Below are 21697 nucleotides of genomic sequence, written 5' to 3'. Positions count from 1 at the left end.
CTTCTGCTAAAATACCAAATTACTGATTTGACCTTATACTTTCTCATTATTAAACAGTAAATTAAAAACAGTAAAATAAGGGCCACTTCTGCAAACTTCGTAAGAAGTCAGAAAGCTGGTAGACTCTCTGGGTTTCAGAAGTAGGACTTTCATTTGTACATTGTGCACATTTCTCAGCTAAAAAAAGACAGATACTCTCATACAGGCTTGTCACGCTCTCTGGTGACCAGTGGTTGATTCTGAAACAATAGCAGGGGTATAAAGATATGGAACCTTACCACATTCAGCTTTCAGAAATTACCTGGATTTCCTGGATCAGAGGCCACACACAGGAAGTAGCATTAAATAACAGAATGGTCTTCCACTTGCTTATCTACACAATTTTAATACTCTATATCCTCTTTGCTTTTATCACACAGATAGCAATTTCAATCTTTTCACAAGTGCAGAAGTAGCATTGGAAATTGTAGCTCCCAAGGTAACTGCAGAAGGCCTAAAATTGTTCCTACTTTTGCTTATTGATCCTTCCCCACAAAGTATCTTATCAGATTTTTCCTTCCTAAGCAGCTACTGAAAGAACCCACAGAAAAGCCGACCACACAGGAAACTAAGATATATGGGCAGATAAAGATTCAGAGCTGTGGTTTGATTGATAGACTGAGTTACTCACATATGAAACAGACCAGTTTCTGGATGGTTGAGCAAATGAGCACAGCAGCATTAGAGCATTCTGTGCACCTAACAGTTCCAAGGGTTGTGAGCAGATTATTGCAGCTAGCCAAGACCAGGTCACACTGTCCTTTTTTCCACAGACAAGTGCCAGGACACTAGCACACATTATAAAGAGGTCCATTTATCAAAGAAAAACATCCTTATGTATTTTTTAAACAGTAAGTAGCTGTGAAAAATCAGTTTTGCCAAAACTAGTGGCCAGAAATGGATAATTAAAGATGTTGTAGTGCAATAAGTACTTTGTATGTACAAGTATGTTATGTACAAGCTCTTCCAAATCCCACTTTGACTAATTTTTGTAAACTACATATGTATACAACATGAATAAAGTAATTAGGCTGCAACACCAAAGAATATTGAACGATAGCTTGTTGAAGAAAGATTATTTCCTAGAATGCAGCTTGAGTAGTTTGAGTATTCTGTCTTTGAAAGATCCAAGGGTGACACTTTGTTTCCCCCAACATTTACCACTGCTCACCACTACAAAGTTATTCCAGACCCTAAGTTCCTGTTCACTTATATTTGCTCAGCCAAGGATCTAAAGGTCCCCAGACAGAATATAAATAAATAATTTTAATAATTCTAGTTAAAATCTTTAATAAAAGTGGGTGCTAATTGATGGAAAACTGTGGGCCATGAAGCTCAGTCACACAAATGTAAATAGTAATCGCTATGGATGATCAGTCTTTATTTACTCATATGAAATCAATGGGTTTTTTGGAGTCATTTCCTTTTTATACAGGTACGTACAGATTCTTCATCCAAATCAGGTGAAACTTCTGCTGTGACAGTTACATCTCTCTGTTTTTCAGATTCAGGCAAAATATCTTAAAGAAAAAGAAAAAAGCAAAAGCAAATCAGTTATCCTCGAAGAAACATTCAGCTACATTCCTAAAAACAATACTATTTCAACTGCATCAAGTCTGAAAGTTAGACCTCTACACCTACTAGTGTAAAGAAAAAAAATAGCAATGTGTATGATTTTGGAAACTTCAAAAAAAAGCGTCACAATTTCATTAGATTTCTACAGACAATCTATACCTGGATCTCATTCTGGGTTTCTGATTTAAGTATGAAAAAGGATTTAGATGCATTCTATAACAAGATTTTACACCTAATATCCATGATCTTCAGAGACTGTATTTTTAAGGTATTTTTAAACTTTTGTCCTCACATGCATATGCCAATATACGATGAATAACTACCTCCAAAATAACTCCACACATCTCATGGCACTTCCATATAAATAATTTTGTAGTGAATATGTTTAACAAAGAAAGATTCTGTGTCTAACAGTCTAATCTTCAGCAAATTCCTCTGCATTATGAGGTATATCAAAGTTTTATGTATAGACCATTACATGTGGTTTGACTAAATTAAGTCACCAGATTATTTCTAGGACTATCAACATACAAGGCAAAAGAATGCTACAAACTCACTAAAATCCATAATACAAAACCTTATGCCAATTTACACACGCAAAAAAAAAATTATACAAATTAAATCCTGAAAAACCTTGAGGAATTGCATAACCTCTTAAGAGTCCAGAAGTACAGCTCTAGGATATTTGCATTTTTCTGAAACACATTTCTGTTTTTTAACATACTAAATGTATTGGAAAATTAAAAGTCTGAACAAGAAATATATAGTTCCTAAAGTAACAAGTAAAGAGTTGATGTAAAGGGGCGATTAACATATTAATTGAATAACTGAGAGCATGAGCACATTCAGAAAGCTGCAAGAATTTTATTACACACAGAGTCCTGAAAATGACCTAGAAGTAGTAGACAGCACATTATATCTTTCTAACAAGGGGGTCAAGGGAAAAGATTTTGATGAAGACAGAAAATAAGTATTCATTTTCTTGTGCTCAGAGAGAAATGCCTCCTTTAACTACAAGAGAGAAAAGCAAAACCTAAACACATTTCTCCAACACCACCTAGAAAAGAAGTTTAGGACTATTTTATACTGCCACAATTGTAAAGAACTGGTCCTGCCAGTTACACATAGCTCAGCATGGTCCATTCTTTTTCTATCCCTTCTCAACCATTTCTCTTCTGGTTGCTTCTTCAAGCTAACAATGTTGCAACCTCTGTCATACAGTCATTTTTCTAATAGAAGTATAACAGAGATTACAATCAAAGTTTACATGTAAGTATCAGCTTTTTGTTACAATTAAACTGAGCCAAAACACGTTTAATCACTTATGTCATCCAGACTGATGCAAGTAACATTAGATTTAAGTTAGTATAACAGTTAAGATTTTTAAATATTTCATCAGTTTATACTGTAAATCCTTATTCTTCTAAATGTATAAAACAGCTTAAGTTCAACAGTTTAATGGTCAGCACTGGACAGAAATACAAGACATTTATGGAAATAACTACCCTAAGGTTTTTTAACACGATGACCTAATTCTAAATACCTTCTGCATTTGAAAGTCAAAATGAAACAAAGAAAAATTATTTCCATATAAGGGCAGATATTTTCAAAACAACAAAAGCTCTGACTGCACAAGCATGAATTCAAAAGACAAGAAATTCAACGGGTCATTTTAAAGACCGTGTTCAGGAGTAAATTAACAGCAACCAAGGCTCATGCTGAAGTTTTAAGAAAAAAAAGCCAAAATGAAACAAAAGCCAAAACATCCAAAATTGACAGGTATTCTTCACAAGTAAAATGTTTTGTTGTATAAGAATGTTCTCATACAAGTTTTACATCCAGATAAAGAAACTCAAGCACAGCATCATTAGGACATTTCTCCACAAAAAAAGAGCATTAGGACATTTCTCACAAAAACTCATCTGAAAACACCACTTGGATCAGATTAGACAATTTGAGGAAGAAAAGGAATTTAAGAAAAAAGAATGGTGAAAAAATCAAAAATATTCATAGCAAATTTATCATTCATGACAGTTATTACAAAATTTTAAAAGGACAGCTACAGTTCCTTTCTCTCTTCTTAGAGTTTCCAGACAACATGTTGAAATTAACAAGCTGAAGTGGATTCCCTTCAAATTTGTTGAGTTGTTGTTTTTGTCATGCTTTTCTTTCCTTAAGTTATGATAGACAGACAAGATTATCAGATACCCATAAGGATGGACTGTGGTAAAAATCAGTGGAATTTATGCACATCTATATGCTTAAATTACACATTACTGGATTCAGAAAATTAAAATCCTGATATATGTCAGTCTACCATGATAATGGATGAAGTTACATGTAATTACAAAATAAAGAAATCTTTGCGTTGCAGAATCAAACTCATGCTTGCAGATAAATAATTTTTTTTCTAAGAATTTCAATTGCGCAGTTTTTCTTTTTTTTTTTCACCTAGAAAACCATGACTTTTTCTTTAATGCATTTTAAGAACATGCTATCTATCATGAAGGAAAAAAAATTAATTTGTTCTTTCTATTTGTTGAAGATTTATCTATAGCTTCCTGTAAAATCACGTGCTTCCAATTCCTTGTACAAGCCAGGCTGTTCAAAAACACAGTTATGAAAACATAAACTTTGAGGGATCTCTGTAGAAATTATGTGCCCTTATTTGAATAAAATCAATGCAAGTTATTAGCAATGTATATAAATTCCAGAATTTATTATCATCAGATGTGTCATTCTGTTCTACAAATATGCTTTTGAATATGAACTAACAGAAAAGTTGCTTTTAAAAAAGTCATTTTTTGTTAATTTCATAACTTAAAAAGTCATTTGTATTAATAAAATGTATTTGGCAATACTTTTATTCTCTCTGAAACCTAACTACATCAGATTGTTGAAATTCTTCAAGTTTTCTTGCCTTTGTGTAGTCCTTGCACCATCAATTTTTATTCTGAACCGTTGCACTAGTGAGAAGTATCTGCAACCTTACGTAAATAACTTTAACCTTCCAACACCATTATGAAAATACAAAGAAAAACCCCTTTATCCAAGGGCTTTACTGTCTAGGATTTATTTTTTTAATCTTAAATACTAAATTTTCTACAGAAATGTAACTATGGGTAAAGTCTGAAACTAAAATATTTTAAAATGCTAAAAGGAAAGTCAGGTAGATAAAGGTAAGTAAAAATATAGAACAAGAAAGAAGTATACCTTGTGTTTTTGTGGCCTCCCTGATGATTTTCTGAAGCTCTTTCATTTCAGCATTCATTTCTTCATAGTTTATTTCCCTAGAGTCAACCTTAGGAGCCTGGAAGAGTGAAGGATCAGTTCCAAGGTACGAACATTGAAGATGCCCATCATCACTCAGAGTGACTATAACACCCTTCAAGTCTCTGCACAAAAAAAATAAAATAAAGCTTACTAAGAAATTGGGAAGAATCACAGAAGCAATAACATTAATAATAATATTTATTCCTTAATTAAGACATCTTCATTAATATTACTCCCACTTAGTGCAATCATACCTAAGAATGGATTTGAATGACTAAAGAATGACTAAAGGGCCCTCAGAACCTGTAAATCTGTACAATCAGAAGAGGTAATGGAAAGGATCAGAACAAACAAGCTGAATACACTGGACAGTTGTAACCTATTTATTCATCTAAGTCTTTTGAAGTTGCAATATTTACATTAGTATGCAGGAAAAGGAATCTGGGGGAGGGAAAAGGGAAGGGAAAAGAGGGGTTAGAAGAAATCATGAACAGATGGAAGATGCTCACAAAGAAGACAGCTTTAGGGCTTTGATGGTATTAATAGCTCCCCTAACCAATTCTTTGGCTGCTATTGCAGCTACTGTGCTGGCTTCAAACCCAGGCTGGCTCTTCCCTCCTGTATGCATCTGAAAGGAAACCACACAGATTGAGAGCATTCCCCTTACACTCCTCTGAATCAATACCAGTGAGTGTTTTACTAGCTGCACTATAGTCTCTTTTCTCTCAAGGGAAAAGTACCTCATTGCTCCTACAAAAATCTCACTTGTGTTGCTTATCTGATCTGTACAACGTAAATGCAAGATTCAGGAAAGTATTTAAGAAACTATGAGACAATAGGGACTATTGCCCGCATTTTGCATAATTTGAAGCTTAATCCAAACAGAAGAGAAACTGAACAGTAAAAACCAGCATAGAAGTTAACACCAAATGCTAGGAGCATAAAGTTTCACTTTATTTTTAAAAATGCCTACTTTTAATTAAATTAAAAGCCTAATCATAATCACAGCATTACACATTCATGGCAGTAACTTGCTCTTACTCCATCCTTAGAATACCTTATAGCAGACACTGCCTTTGCATCAAACACAACTGCCATAAAAAGCAAAGATAGATCAAATTTAATTCTTAGATATTAAAAGTGACTTGGACAAGAAGGCCTAATTCACTATCACACAAATCAAACCCTTGTAAAATATTGAATTTATGTAAGCGTTCAAGCTATAATTCATATAGAATTAACAAAAATTCTTTAAACTTATACACATTGATACCTTTCAAAGGCCTCCTCTAGTACAATAGAAATAGCTATGTAAAAGAAATAGAATTCTCTCTGGTTTCCTACACGGTCTAGTAGCATGGCTCCAGAACACACAGATGGAAAACCTTAATCCAAAATTTTCATTGGTAATAGTAATTACAAAAGCCAACAGATGTCACAGATTAATTTTGACCACTGATGGTCCACTTGTACTGTTCAAAATGTGTTTTTGTCGCACACTATTGCCACAATCCCAATGGTGGTTCTACAGCTGCAATCAAATAATCTGGAAAAACTATGATGTAACTGAGATCATCTGAACTCTGTATAGTCATAACTGCGCACAGGAATGAAGACCCTACTGGGCACTATACAAAAAAGGAATTGCTGTAGGTAAGTTTAAGCTTTCTCTTTCTACAGAAAGAAATTGTTACTCAGTGAAAGAAATAAATCTCTTTGTTGAATTATGAATGTATGGAAACTGCTTGTGAGGGTTTTTTGGACAGCAGGTACCTCCAGTCAGCCCTTCACTGAGGCTGGAATATGCAAATCTGAACTGCCTTCTGGAACAGAACACACATCAAAGGCCTCAAACACAATGTTCCTCTTATCTACCATATAAGCTCATCTTAAACAGAAACAGTCTTCTTTTTTGGGACTACTGCTTATTGCTACAAAAAAGCTTCCATCTACCACTGCAACTTTTAACATGCAACTTTTCAGCACACCCTACCAAAAAGGTAACAGGAAGCTGTCTTTGTGAGCACCATAAGGCTGGAGATGCCAAGACTCACACAACAAATATTTGAAGAAAAATAAGTGGAAGATTTATACTAATTTTCAACTTACATATCCAGTATCTGTGCTAGCAGCCATCCTGTGAATGTCATTACTTTTTTGTGACCTGTGAGCTTGGGGCTGGTATCCTAAAGGGACTTTCTGACAAACTGTAAACTATCAGCAGGAACTGAAACTACGCATGAGTCCTAGTTTCTCTCACTACTTGGATATTTGTTGTTGGTTTCTTTGCTCAGGAATGGATCTCTTCTTTTAATTACATGCAGAACTGCCCATCCTAATTTTCTTATATCCAAAAAGCTTGGCACAACACAAACCTGTGCTTACAGAACTCTGGATGGCACATGAAACAAATACATTGGGACAAACCTGAGTTCCCTAATATGAGAAATGCTAGGAGACAGACTATTATGAATACTTGCACCACAACACAACCTTAGCAAGCATCCAAATAACACCCAATGTACAGGATTTTTGTCAGCATCTGCCAAATGTTTGCAAGGAGCTTTGCCATATTGGTCAGGGGTGCAGCAAAGTCTTTAAAACTGGGGCATTGTTGAGGCAGTGCATGCTACCAAATGTACTGCCCCACTCTTTGCTATCAAATTATAGCAAATAATGACTTTTTTAAGGGGTGGGGGGCAAAACAAGAGAAACAGCACCAGGAGCTTTTTCTACAACTGGATAAAGAAAACTTCTGAAAACAAGACAATTTCTAGAATTATCCAGCAACGGCTTTGGACAATCTTAACATTTTTTCCCAAAAGTATGCATCTGTTAATCTAATAAGGAAAGATCCATGAGGAATCTGAATGTAAATCAAAAGGGCATGAAGAAATATCGCTACAAAGTCAGCAATAAATCTTTGATGATATACTACTAAGGTATAATACATTCAAAAGTGGTTTGTAAGTACCGCCTTTCCTATACACAATTAAGCTGGCAGTCATCTGCAGCTAATCAGTCTGTCAAATGAGATCCATTTAAACTAATGAGGTGATTTACCTATGTAAATTATGCCTGGCTTAACTTCTGAGTCAGCATTACAGAATGCACATTCAGAAGCTCCACCTTAAAATGAACTCATTTCAACCACCTTTTCTGATAGTCATGACACCCTTGACGTCTACACTATCAGAGACAAAAGCATTAGTTTAAGAAAGCAGCATTACAAACTACAATTTTCCTTTGCTTCAGTTAGTGTTCTGCTGGGTCCCAACAAGATTGTTCAACATGAAACATACCTAAGTATAAAAAAGCCTTTCTCAGTAATCTTTCCTCATTAAAAGCGGTCCATGAATTTGCACATCAATAGAAACAATAAGAAAAATATGGGTAAGCAGTTCTAATATTTTTTTTATAATACATTCATTTCTCTGTTGGAATGTTTGTCAGCCAGTCAAAATTGCACTATTTTCTCAATCTTTTTTTAACAGTGGTTAAGGACAGCAGGGGGAGGGGAAGCATATTTAACAGTTTTATAGAACTTTCCCCACAGCTACTGCTCTCACACAATATCCTTGCAAATACCATTACTTCATTTGGCACATTTTGCATACAATCTGGAATTTCTAGTACTTGTTAAATTTCTTTTATTGTAAGCTATTCTTTTTTTACTATGTATCACACAATAGTCAGAGTAATAGTAAATCTAAGGGGACATTTTAACAGTGAGGAACTCAAAGTATAAAACAAATTATTCTGATATCTAAAATAACTTTACAGTACAAAGCAACTCCTACACACATATGGTAATAATTTGAAAAAACTATCTTTTATTGGATTCTGGGTAATAATAATGGCATATGCTTTTTGTAGGTCTTTTCTTACTAAACAAATTGCTCATAACATAGTTCTTGAAGAAATTAAAATGCTTTGCATGTTTCCAGTTATATAATACCAAACTGATCACTCAAACAATTGATTTAGAGGTTGAATCAGTAGTTCTGTTTTACTTGAATGACACATGCTAAGCTTTGGACAACTCTTAGGACAAGGTCTGGTTATTGACACCATTTGCAGCTTTAATTATTTATATTAGCTCATAAAATTTCTACTTCAATTTCAGAAGTGGCCTTAATTGCTATTACTCAAACTAACCATTTTAGAAAACAAGATTCTCTACAATACTACTTTCTGTTCCTTATTGACAATGTATTATTTAAAAACTACTAAACTAGGAAACTAATTCCTGGAATTGTGCTCAAGCATTTTGAATCCATTTCTCTCCTCATTTTATCACCCTTTGAGGTAATTTTAGGCAAGAGCATATCTCAATAGCACTTTTTAGTTTAGTGCTTTTGAAAACCTAAATTATTCTAAGTTCACTACCATTTCAGTATCATTTTAAGGCATAACTACATGAAGTATCTGTAAAAGATACTAATGGAAGATCACACTAGGAATAACTAACTATAAGAATTTTCTAACATGAACTAATGGGAATAAAAGTGAAAAGTCCATCTAACTTTTATTAAACACACACTCCAAAATCTCAAGTATGCCCACAGCTGAATATTCAAAATACATCGAGTGTGACTCAATGCAAGCTACTGCTGATACCCAACAGTCCTGCACATCTCTAGAGCACTCTCAGGCTTCTTTAAAATGCTTTCCTCAGTTAAAAAATTTTGGTTCAACTTACATTAGAAGTAATACTTACATGTGTGAGCCTTCCCCATGCTGCTATTACACATGAAAACAGACAACCTAATTAATATTAAAAATTAAATTTTTTTTAAAGTCTTTATATTATATATTTAGCATGCTTTGCACACTCTGCAGAGGACACACAAACAAATAATGCAAACATAGTGCTCAAATATAATTATTTAACAATATGTAATTATATTAAATAACATAAAGGGACTGCTTTACAGAAAAGCATCCTTCATCTTTCCCATTTGTATGTTACCTTAGGATGGCTGAACTTAAAAGAATACCAGATACTAAACTAGTTTAAAAAATTATAAAGTGCATGCAAGAAGAAGAGGGAAATGAAACATGATTTCATCTTGATAACCAATGCAAAAGCAGTTTTAAAAGGGAAGTTATTACTAGAACAACATGTCAACATTTATCCCCTCTTATAAACACTGAAATGCAGAGGGCCAGACCTGAGTAAAACCTGAATGTGACCATTTTAAATGGCTGAAGAATTCTCCACCTTTCAGGTCCTATATGGGTACTTTTGTTCCCTACTTGTGAGTGAAGACATCTCCACAAGCAGCTTTACATGGCACCACTACACAGCAAAACAACAAAGCAGCCAGCACCAGGACAAACTTTCACCAGGCTTTAGCTTTTGTAGTCCTCCTTGCGTAGTTTTCTCTTTGAAAAAGACTCTGCCTAAAATGCTGCCCAGCAACCAAATAAAAAGGAGTATTTTCCGTCAAACAAAACAAAAAAGAATAAAAGAAGAAAAAATAAAGAAGAAGAAAAGGAAATTGACTGTTTTTACTTTTACTGCCAAGTTAAAAGCAAGCACTCCTCCCAGGAGTTTGGGTCGGGGGTCCTTTCTGCCAGAGCACTACTGCCACCTGCGGGGCAGCAGAGCTGTCATACAGGTGAGCCCTGAGCGCCACCACGTCACATTATGTGAAGCGGGGTTATAAGGTGCGGGGTTTTTTTACCAGGGTCACTGTAACAGCTTAACAGTTATTTCCTTGGCACAAGACAATCTTACCAGGCTAATATTTAACAGTAAATACCCTGGGACACACATCCCTGCATGAGACAACCTTCTGATCCCTCCAGGCAGGGAACACACACACCACACACTAATACAGGCAGACTAGGCATGAAATTTAAGCTCATGCTACAAGCTGCATACAAAATGCAGAATTTTATCTGAAGGATTACCAACTTTGTTTCTTGTTTTAAATATAAAATCAAAACTATTTCAGATCTAACAAAAGTTTTATTTAAAAATTACAGCAGATAGATATCCAAAATGCAGTTTTAAAGTAAAATTAGTATTTATCACCAAACAGAATAAAAACATAACATTCAGAGTGGTGACAGAGGCCTCCAGATATATATGTTCTTGCTTTAAGCAAAAAAATATAAAGAGCACTGAAGTATAATGTATTTAAGGAAAAATTCATAATTTACACATTGCATTTCTCAGTATCACAGTTCCATATCTAAGACACTTAGTGGCATTAGGAGAATTGAAAATGAACGTGAGGACTGACAAGCAAACTGGATTACTTTAGTAAGAGTGCAGCCTATATGTCAGAGCTCTAAATAACAAGAAACAAGAGAAATTGCATTGTGATTTCTCTGTGACAATACCAGCATTAGCAACAAGAAAAAAAATTAACGCCAGCTGTGACACATTTAAACATCTCCATGCTTCATTCTCTCTTAGAGTGTATTTCTGCATTTGCACTTTTTTCATGTGAAACCTACAATCTGTTTCAAGCCCAAGCTCCCTCACAGACAGACAAGTATATAACAGCTTTCAAGGGCTCTACTAACAGCTATGCCATTGTGAATTTATGATATGGAGAGCCTCAACATTTATCCTTCCTCTAAGCCTTCTCTTCTCCCACTTCCAGGTAGAGGTTAGTGTTCATATCGCTACAGGCAAGCTGGAGAGGCCCCTGGGATCTCTGCTTCCAAAATAAAAGAAAGGCAAGGAGATTCACTGATAAAATCTACATTCCAGTTAAGTTTATCATTTTAGATAAAGTATATTCCTAATGGTTGGCTTCCTGTAAGATAATACTGGGAGGTACACAAGGAAAATTAGACCACGCACAGATTATAAAGAGGTGAACAAGAATAACCATAATGTGTCTTTAAAACAGATTTATTCTGAAAGCTTGAAGAATTGCATAACTTTTAAAACACTCAACTCAAATTAGTTTACATCTCTTTCTCTTCACAGTTGCCTGCAAGTTTCAAAATTCACCAGCATTTCAGTAAGGGAAAAGTGTGTACACTTTCTACTATTAGTTTTGACAATATTTATAATTGTATCCTCACCCTGTCTGGTAAAGAACAAAACTGTTTTTTCAAAGCATCTCTAGCACTTTGCACTACTTGCTGCCTCTCAGTTCCACAGCTTGACATAAATGCCCCATGTGCTCCTCAGTGTACAAAAAAAGTCTTTCAGGTTATTAGCATAATAATCAAGACATTCAAAATCAACAGACTGAAACTCTTCATAAAACTGTTTTTCAGTTTTATGACAAGACATCCAGCACTTTCATGGGTAGAGTGTCAGAATACATCCATAAATTCCAATGCGCTGCTCAATAACCAGCTCCAAGACTGAGAGTTCAGAACCTGATACAAGTTATAGTCCACTCTGTCACAACAACTGGCACACACAAATAATGGGCTAGCCAAAAACACCCCCATGATATTTGTTTAAACACAAGGACCTTATTTAAAATACTAGAGGGGAGTTACTTGCCTTCTTATTGTTGAGAATTTCCACTTTTAAGGTTTTCTCTAGAAGCATGAAGGTAGCAATATTTTCAGTGCTATTCTAAAGTTGAAACACTTACAAAATCATATGAGTGTAAAAAGTAGGTTTTTTTGAAAAAGCAAATAAGTGACATGCAATAAAATTAGGAGAACTGGCAATATGGGCATGTGCTTATCATCATAGAGTAAACACCATTTGAAGCTGGCTTGCTAGAAAATCACAGTATATGGTGGATATAGTATGTGGCACATCTGTGTCATTTTCAGGATCAGAATCCTACTAAAGTAAAAGAAATACAATCACATTAATATTTTGCAGCTAGGATACACATATTAAATTTATCTCTTCAAAAGATCTTTGAAAAGGGTTGTATTTTCTATTGCCATCTCTCAAAAATCTAGTGGCAGATCAGCGATGAGAAAAACAGATGTAATCTTTTTTTTCCCCTTAAAAATATTTCTTTAAAATGCAATTATGTTTAAGTAGAAAGATTCTAGAAATCTCTGCATTTAATTTCTCAGATCAGGCAACATTCTTACAGAACACTCAAATAAAAATTTATATATATACATGTATAAAACTGAACAGTTCATACTGTACGTCATAACTGGCATTGCCTCTATTACAGTACTACTACACAGAAAGGGAAAATCTTTCAACAAACTATAAAGTTTGATTCCTGCAGTTTTCTTTCCATAAAACTGTGTAATAAGTGCTAAGTTTTTTTGGGTTTATATGTAATTTTTGCCATTTTTATACAGTGATCCTTTAACAGTTGTGGTAGCTGTGGTGATGTCAGTTATAATAAGGAATAACAGATGGGCTGGAATGAAGAACAAAGTATTTTCAAGCACCTGGATAGCTAAAAAATTCAATGAGGGGAGTTTTATTTTGACTCCACCCAGTATTACCATATATGTGGTTGCACTTTCACACCTTATAGAATTAATTCAACTACAATATTTCTCCATGTTTTTTCCAGTTAAATTCAATTCCTGTAATTCCTGTTGCCTTTCTACTGTTTGGAGAGCCCAGCTACATAAAGTACATTCATCCAACCACCCAACATACTACAGTTCTGTGCCAAAAAAAAGTTTTAATTTCAAGTTCATATTTGGTCCAGGCCAATACTTTCTCACTAACAAACTGATGGCAGATTTTAATTTTTTTTTTAAATACTGGATGCTAAAATTTCATAAAAGCACATTATCAACCAATGACTATACACCAGAATTTTGAACTCCAATTTTTTGATTCACCTAACTTATTTAAATTAAACTCATCAGTCTGTTGGGCTACATATGAGTTCAAATCTGGAAATTAATCCTGAGTCAAAACAAAGAATTTAAACCCTTGTTTATGTTCTCTTCTTTAAGGAGACAGGTTGCTGAATTAGAGACTTTTTATACAATTTTATTCAGATAAAGTGCCATGAAGTTGCAAGCAAGTTAACTATGTCAGGCTTAAGTCAACTATGTCAGGCTCAAGCTATTACTCGTACACACAAGTCTTGTTCTATGAAGCCAGTGAACAGCACCCTATAGGGACTTTAAACCTCATTAGACCAGTAAGTATACAAACCACACATTTCTTACCAACCATTCTAATACTATGAAATACTAATAAATCAGAAAATCCCAAGAGAGCATTGTATTAAATATTTTTCAAAAAGGAAAAAGTATTATTCTCTCTATTCACTGTATTAACTGTAAAACTCTTTATTGTTTGGTGTTGTGGGAAAGATAGGTTTAGTTTTAAATGCAATAAACACAATATCTCCTTCAGCAGAGTGTTCCCCTTCAAAATGCAAAATGGGCAACCCTGAAGTGCAGCACCACATGTCCATTGGCCATCCATGTCCACTGGCCTATGCTTCAAGTGTGTTGGAGGTGGTATAGGAACAATCTCTGTCTCAGTCACCAAAAATCCTCAGCTGCAGACTGATGGGGAGAGACTGGATAGGAACAGAGTATTGTAACACACAGTAAGGTACTAAGTCATAAAACCCACCCAAGCCTTCCTCACATATTCTTTCACACCCAGGGTTAAAGCACCTGGAATTTTTCTGCAGGTACTCATCATTTTAGTGAATGATTTTTAGTAGAGTTGGAGTAAAATGGTAACTCAGTACACATCAAGAAACTATTAAGAAGTCACTGTCTTTAAAACTAACTTGTATGTTAAAATATTGTAAAATACTCTTTTGCAATGCACCTTCGTAACTGTAACACAAGTGGGGATATCCTGAGAGAAAGTCCAGTAGTCATGGGTATCAGCACCACGTGGGACAGTTCAATATTCAAACACTTATTAACATGATTACACAGAAAATTAAATTTCAGTCCCTTCATTAGTCAAAGTCTCTGCTTCTTTATTATTTATGCAAGGGGAGAGACTCATACAAGAACAATTCTAGATGTAATGATTCACTTTATTTTGTCTTATAAGTAGTAAGAAAATTGGACACTACTATAGCAACTTAAATCAGTAATTTTTCAGTGATTCAGTAAACTGCAGGATCTCCTGCATCTCAGCCTACATAATGCAACCTTAAAGTAATAAATTTTGGCCTCTAATTCAGCAAAATCAAATACAGAACTGCATATGTCAGAAAATTACCACCAATAGCCTATGGGTAGCTGGTTTCAAGAGATGGCTGATGAATATATTACTACCTGACACAGTCATAACGGGCTCATGGTTCATGTACCACTGTTAGGAGTTCAGGCATGACCCCAAAAGTCAAGACTACAGTGATCATACTTGGAGAAGCAGTACTGGCAATTTGCAGAAAGAAATCACTTCCTGATTGCAAACTGAGCAAAACAGAATCAGTGGTGATTCGTGGGACCCTATGATATATTTGTAGGATGACTGTTCCAAATAAACCTAGACAGACTTGAAGTTCATAAAGAGCTGAAGTGTGGATAAAGCTTGCTAAGTAACCCCGCTTGTCATCTTGACCATATAAAGTCTACTCTATTTCCTGACTTTTCAACAGTAACATTTGTTTAAAAAAGAAAATCTATTTTTTCCCCCATCTCAAATAATGAAAATCTATTTACTAGCTGAACTCAAGCTAAAAGTTTGAGTGCTAGAAATCTAATATTTTAAGAAACTCAGAAATTCTAATTCTTTGGAGGTAATAAATTACTTTGGCATAAAAAAACCTTTCCAGACTTCTTTGTATTTCCACTTCAGAAAACACACTGTTCCACTACCAAGTAAATGATATTTATCTATCAAATAAACGAAAGTGAAAGCAAATATTCTAGCTACTTTCATCAACTTGTCCATACCTGTCAACCCCAGGTAATAAAAGCAACCTCACATTTTACATGGCACATGCATCGTTACGGGGTTTATTCTTTTCAAGAATCTTTCTTCCATGAAGAACAGTCTCACTCACAGATATAGAGGTAGATAAAAATGATCACAAAATAAAATTGGTTTCTGTATTCTAATTCCCAGATGTAGCTCCTAAAAACAAGAGACACTGCATATGCAAAGCATCCAGCTACCTACAGACAAGTACTAGAGAATCACAGAACATGCTGAGTTGGAAGGGACCCACAAGGATCACTGAGTCCAGCTCCTGGCCCTGCACAGCACAACATTATGCACAACTGACTCTATATACAAACCACAAGTTTTGAAATAATGGGTTCACAAATTTGGGAAATTAAATCACAATTTGCCATATTCAGAACAGGTGACTTATCCCAAACACAAACTCACAAATCTCTGCCTCACTACAGTGGCTCTAAATTTTTTCTTTTGGGTATTACTAACCAAATTCTAATGTGGCTGAAGGGGAAAATATCCTTCAATCAACCATTACGTTTGGTGATAAACTAAAGTACTAAAGTACTAAAAGTCCCCAGCAGAATAGAGAAGGAAGAAATATCTTTCCCACAACACACCCCCTAAACTCTGAGGCTGGCTTCCTGTTTGAACTGTGCCTGCTGATAAATTCCACATGAAATCAACATTTTTTTGCCATATGTATACCACCAGACTTCATTTTTTGGCGGACAATCAAAAGCACAAATAACCAAAATTAGACACATTGTGAAACACTGATTTGAAGAGGTATTTGAGCAAGTTTGCAGTCCATTTCATTTTAAAAGAAAAAAGTCAAGCTACCTTTTGGCATTCACCGGCTTATCAGATATAACTTGAAGACTGTATACAAACAAAACCAAGAAATAAAGTGGAGAGTAGTGAACTTTAAAAATATTCAGAAGGAAAAAAAGAAAAAAATAGTCCCCAATTTAAAGGTTTCATGCTTTCCTATGGCAAAACACAGGTTCATAACTTGGTAGTAATCAAAACGGAAACCCCTTTCCCAAGACTACATCCAAACTCTTAATACGTGTATATATAATTCTGTATCTATGTGTTTGAATTCAACTCCCACTGGCATTTCAGATGTTTGTGATAGAAATATCCCAGAGGCTGGCAACATGAGCTATTTTGCCTCAGACCAAATGCACCTTAACATAATGTTCTAGTTTCAGGCCAACAAGGATAGAGTAATTAATTCTCAGTGCAATCAATCAGCCATTAAAAGATTCACTCTGTGAAACAGCTCTGCCAAGTGTCAAATAAATAGAAAAATAGTTGTCTAGGTATTATAATCTACTCCAAGGACCTTTTATGGTCAAGAACATGGAGACAGAATAATTCAGATACAGAAAACAAATACAACTTGTGAAAAAAAGTGAGAAGAGAAAGAGAGAGAAAGAGAAATCTTAACACATCTCAAGAAGCATCAATCAGTGACAAAATTGTAACATTTATAATCTGTAAGTGTAAGAGATACTGCTTATAAAATTTCCTTTGCAAAGGAGATGCAGAGGTACAAAGTAGGTCTTAGAGGTCTCTCATGAAACAGAAAAATGGAAACTCAAGTGCAGGAAAAAAGGGAATGGACTTTAAAGTCAATTCTATGAAGATACTTACATAATTATAATGAATACCAAGCAAATACTGCTGCTTACAACTGCTATTTCAACACTGAAATTCTGAGCAGAGTAGGGATTCTTATCATTCCTTCGTGCAACTTTCATAGATTTCAGCTGTTTTAGCTGCAGCATATGGACAGTTTCTCTTCAAACCACTCTAGAAAGGTTTGGGAGGGGCTGTTTGTGGATTTGGTGGGTGGATGTTTGGGGGTTTTTAATCAACTCAGGCAGAACCATTTTCTTCTTCTAAACCATTTTCTTCAAGAGTTTCAGCTTCAGTGAGAATGTGTTTGCACAGCCACAGCTTGAAGGATAACAACCCAGGGCACACAAAAATATAACTGTTCAAGCAGGCTTATCCATGGGAAGATAAATTTGTGCTGAGACAGAGACCTAAGCAATTCAAATTAATTGAAATTGTCAGTGTAAGTGGTTACACTTCTGAAGCAATCCAGGCAGTGTGAAATATGTAGGAGTCCCCTTGACATTAAAAATATGTCAGAAACAGTAACTAATATATATTAGCAGAACCAGAACATAAACTTCCAACAAAATAAGGGACAAACTTCTATAATAATTACAAGAACTGAACTTGAAGTTCAGTGATTAGTCACAGAGATATTCAGGAAAAACCCAGAATAAGATAAGCACTCAAAATTTTGCCTGTAGTTCAAGTTTCTGATCACAAGATTTTGAAGCAAATTTTCAACATCCTGACAGAGAGCATTGAGGTTTTAACAGAAGGCAAAAAGTGTAATTTAACAGCTTAAAAACACATAACTTTTAGAGTGCAGAAACACCCAAAATATTCTAAGTAACCGCTTCTCCTTGATTCTATTTTTTCTTCCATGTTTCTGAGAATGTGATGGAAATCAAGCAGTTTGTACTGGAATTTAATCTCAAATGTTGTAGTATATTATTATCTTTTTCTATATACTGGTATTCCAATAGAGAAATACTGTATTACATGTTATTTTAAGAGGAAAAATCAATTCATAAATAATGAGGGGCATACACTGGAATCACAATGCTTTTGTGAGGCAATCATTACTCCCGTCCCAAGGGATTTACATAAAATAGCTTCTAATTGTGTTTTTCTTATCCAGCAAGCTAGAGTCACATATTAGAACTAACAGACATTATGACAAGGGGAAAATACAAATGAACATGTATGAACTGTAGAGACAACTGTTTCAGAGTGCTCCACTTACTTTGTAAGTATTATTGCAATAAAAGTGAAGAAAGTAATTAATTGGCATACATTGTATTTAAGGCACTTCAGTCTTTCAGCAGTGTAGGATTAACAACTTTATGCTTATTAAAGTCCTTAATATTATTTATGTTACAGTAGAGCTGTGCTCAGAGGCCCCAACTAAGACGGAGGTCTCTCTTGAGTACAAGAAAATCATTATCACATTGACTCACAAGGAATTCCCTTTCAAAATACTAAAAAAAACCCACCAAAAGGAACATATATGCCCTGTTTAAGCCAAATTACTATCTCTATAGGCTTTACTACAGTTTTTGCTGTTTAGCTCATTTTTTTTAATGCCAGAAGGAAGTACAAGCATACTGCATATTTTCCAATAGACAGGTAAAATCATAGCTCAGAAACACACAGCCCTGCATCTCTCCCAGTGCCTTTCAGGCCATGGGGGGCAGGCACACAGATGTTCCTTGGTTCATCAGTACCTGTATAAAGAGCTTTGCATCACTGCATTGCTGCCTCTCTACCTGCTAAAGAACACAACCTCAAGTCAAACCCTGGCATTCGTAGGTCTGTGGGAATTCTAACTAGCAAATTGAGCTGGGACAGATTTTAGGCTCTGAAATTTCTCCCTAATATCAAACTGCTGAGTGTTGAAGTTCACAGGGAACAGGCAGAAGCTGCATAAACATTTTAGACACATTATTGAAACAGATGGTTCAATATAATGGGTTCCCAAACAAGTAATTGTATATACAAATGTTACTGCAATCTGCTATTGTAAACGTCAGTGGTTTTTTTCAAATTTTTGTAATTCAAATATTTTTTTCCATACTTCAAAAGCTGTACTGTTGTATCCTGTATAATTAGCTTCTGGGTTATACTAAGTGGCCCACTGAGACTGTTCATTATTTTTCAGTTGTTAAGACATCTTGTTGGATGAAAGCCAGCCCAACTCTCTCCTAAAAAAATAAATTATGAATAATTTTTTTTTTTAAATTTGGTATCTATTAGTAACAAACAAGACACAAATATCCATCAGATGACTCTGCACAACTCAGTAAAGGAGTTAGTCAGATGTTCTATTTCCATTTGTTTGGAGGTAAAATGCTTGACTTATGATCAAATGTTTAGCAATCCAGTGTATGTTGGCCCAGCAGCCACCAGCCTGCTGAGGATCAGATCTACATGACAAGGACACTCCTGCTGCATCCCCTATGGTCATAGGCACTGGGCAACCAGCACCCAGCCCAGCTCTGGGAGCACACAGTACAGGCATAAATTGGACTGTATACAAACACTGGCTGAACCTTTCTGTGGTTTGCTTATCTCAGTGACAGTCCCAGCACAAGTTATAAACACATCCTACCTTCTCTTCACCCAATCACTTTTTCCTTGATCTGTCTCATGCTTCTTTTAGGAGGAGTTTTCTTCTGGTGCAGTGCAGCCCTCAGCAATCTAAACATTCTTTTATTTCCATAATTTAACACTGGATTTTAGTAATCTGTTCTAACAAATCATCTCTGGAATGCATATGCTCTGAAACACTTAATGAAGAACAGATTTTCAGTGAGCTTCTCTATTTTCCTGTCTCAGGGAAGGACCTTGCCAGATTGCACAACCACACTTTTCATTCTTTTCAGAAAGAAGCTGCTGGCCTGGAGCTATGTGATTCCAGGTTCAAACCTCACTCAAAAAAAACAAGAAATCTAAAGCACAATAGAGCAATTCTAGTATTGTTCTAGCATACATAAAGCATCATAAAGTTACCCCAGGACATGCACTCATTATTAAAATGAACATCTTAGAAAACAAAGGAAAAAAATTTAGAATTTTCCCTTTAAAAGTTACCTTATTTGTTACATACCTCAGATCTGTTTGTTAGGATCTATACACGGATAAATCTAAAACCAGAGATTAATCTAAGTAAAAAGTAAACTTTAACAAGCTACTTACTGAAAATTCGCTACTTTTACTGATACAGGAATGCAGGGAAGTTGACTGGCCCATTTCAATGTAATATCTTGATAAACATTCAATATTTTATTGTGGTTTGCAATTAAAGTGTTTATTGTTCCTTCTCGCACTGTTCAAAGACAAAAAAACAATTTTAGGATGAAAGATTTTTCAAAAGACAGTACTTTTCTTTATAGTTATGTTTTCTTTTATTTTTAATCCATTAGTTGTTATAAATTAATTTATTATAAAGCATCAAAACTTAGGAAAGTTACATTGACACAACCAAGGACATATGTAATTAATTACGGATACCAATTTTAATAGCATATTTCACAATACATGCCACAACTTTCTAGGGTTCTGGCCAGCCATGTTTGGTAATTTAAAACATGACAAAGACTCATAATGGCCATGTTGACATACCAGGATAGATATGACAAAATATACATCAATTAAATGTCTGCTATTTATACTATTCACTAATTCTTTCACTTGTGAATACCAATTAAATGTGCATGCATTTATAGGGTTTATTTATAGTACAATTCAAATCAGAAAGTACAAAATGTGAAGATTGCTAAGATCAAATTTCTTCAGATTAAAATTATATTTCAAGTTCAAAAGGAGACATACTGTCAAAAACTTATCAGATAGTTTTTGAAACATTAAAAGAGAATAGGTATTAACAGTCTATAATTTGAACCAAGTATCTAACCAAGTTGTTTCCATCAATGTAATAACAATAAACTTTGATATTTTTAAGAATCTGTAAATATCAGAAGGTCATAAATCAAAAGGTCCTCAAGCAGAAGGTCCTCAAACACTAGTTTACTCTTCCAAAGACTGTCATTCTTCCATGTTTGTTGCTTTCATAGCTGGGCACCAGACAAGTATCTTCATTTGGTGATAAGAAAATATTTAGATTCTAAAAATTATGGCACTTCACAAAAAGTAACATTTGAAAATAAACCTGCCTTGTTCAAAAAGAGAGCTCCAAATTCTATGATTCTACAGATCATAGACTCACAGAATCACAGAATGGCTTGGGTTATAATAGACCTTAAAGATCATCAAGTCCCAGCTCCCACTAACATGGGCAGGGACACCTCCCATTAGACCAAGGCCTTATCCAAACTGGCTTTCAACACTGCCAGCACTGGGGCAACCTGTTCCAGTGTC

General features: G+C 34.9%; 1 protein-coding gene across 1 annotated transcript in view; it reads right to left on the bottom strand.

Moving 5' to 3' along the window:
- BBS9 (Bardet-Biedl syndrome 9) overlaps positions 1-21697 on the bottom strand; it is a 283138-nt gene that overhangs the window by 225728 nt on the left and 35713 nt on the right. Inside the window, exons 9-11 of the mRNA XM_054645353.2 lie at positions 20516-20645; positions 4828-5009; positions 1483-1559 (exon numbers count right to left, since the gene is read on the bottom strand). Of these exons, the coding sequence (XP_054501328.2) occupies positions 1483-1559; positions 4828-5009; positions 20516-20645 (389 nt within the window). The remainder of the gene's footprint in view (positions 1-1482; positions 1560-4827; positions 5010-20515; positions 20646-21697) is intronic.

Source organism: Agelaius phoeniceus, chromosome 1, assembly GCF_051311805.1.
Source record: "Agelaius phoeniceus isolate bAgePho1 chromosome 1, bAgePho1.hap1, whole genome shotgun sequence".
In the NCBI taxonomy this organism is placed as follows: Eukaryota; Metazoa; Chordata; class Aves; order Passeriformes; family Icteridae; genus Agelaius; species Agelaius phoeniceus.
Note: the sequence above shows the minus strand (reverse complement) of the source record. Positions and strands in the feature narration are given on the sequence as shown.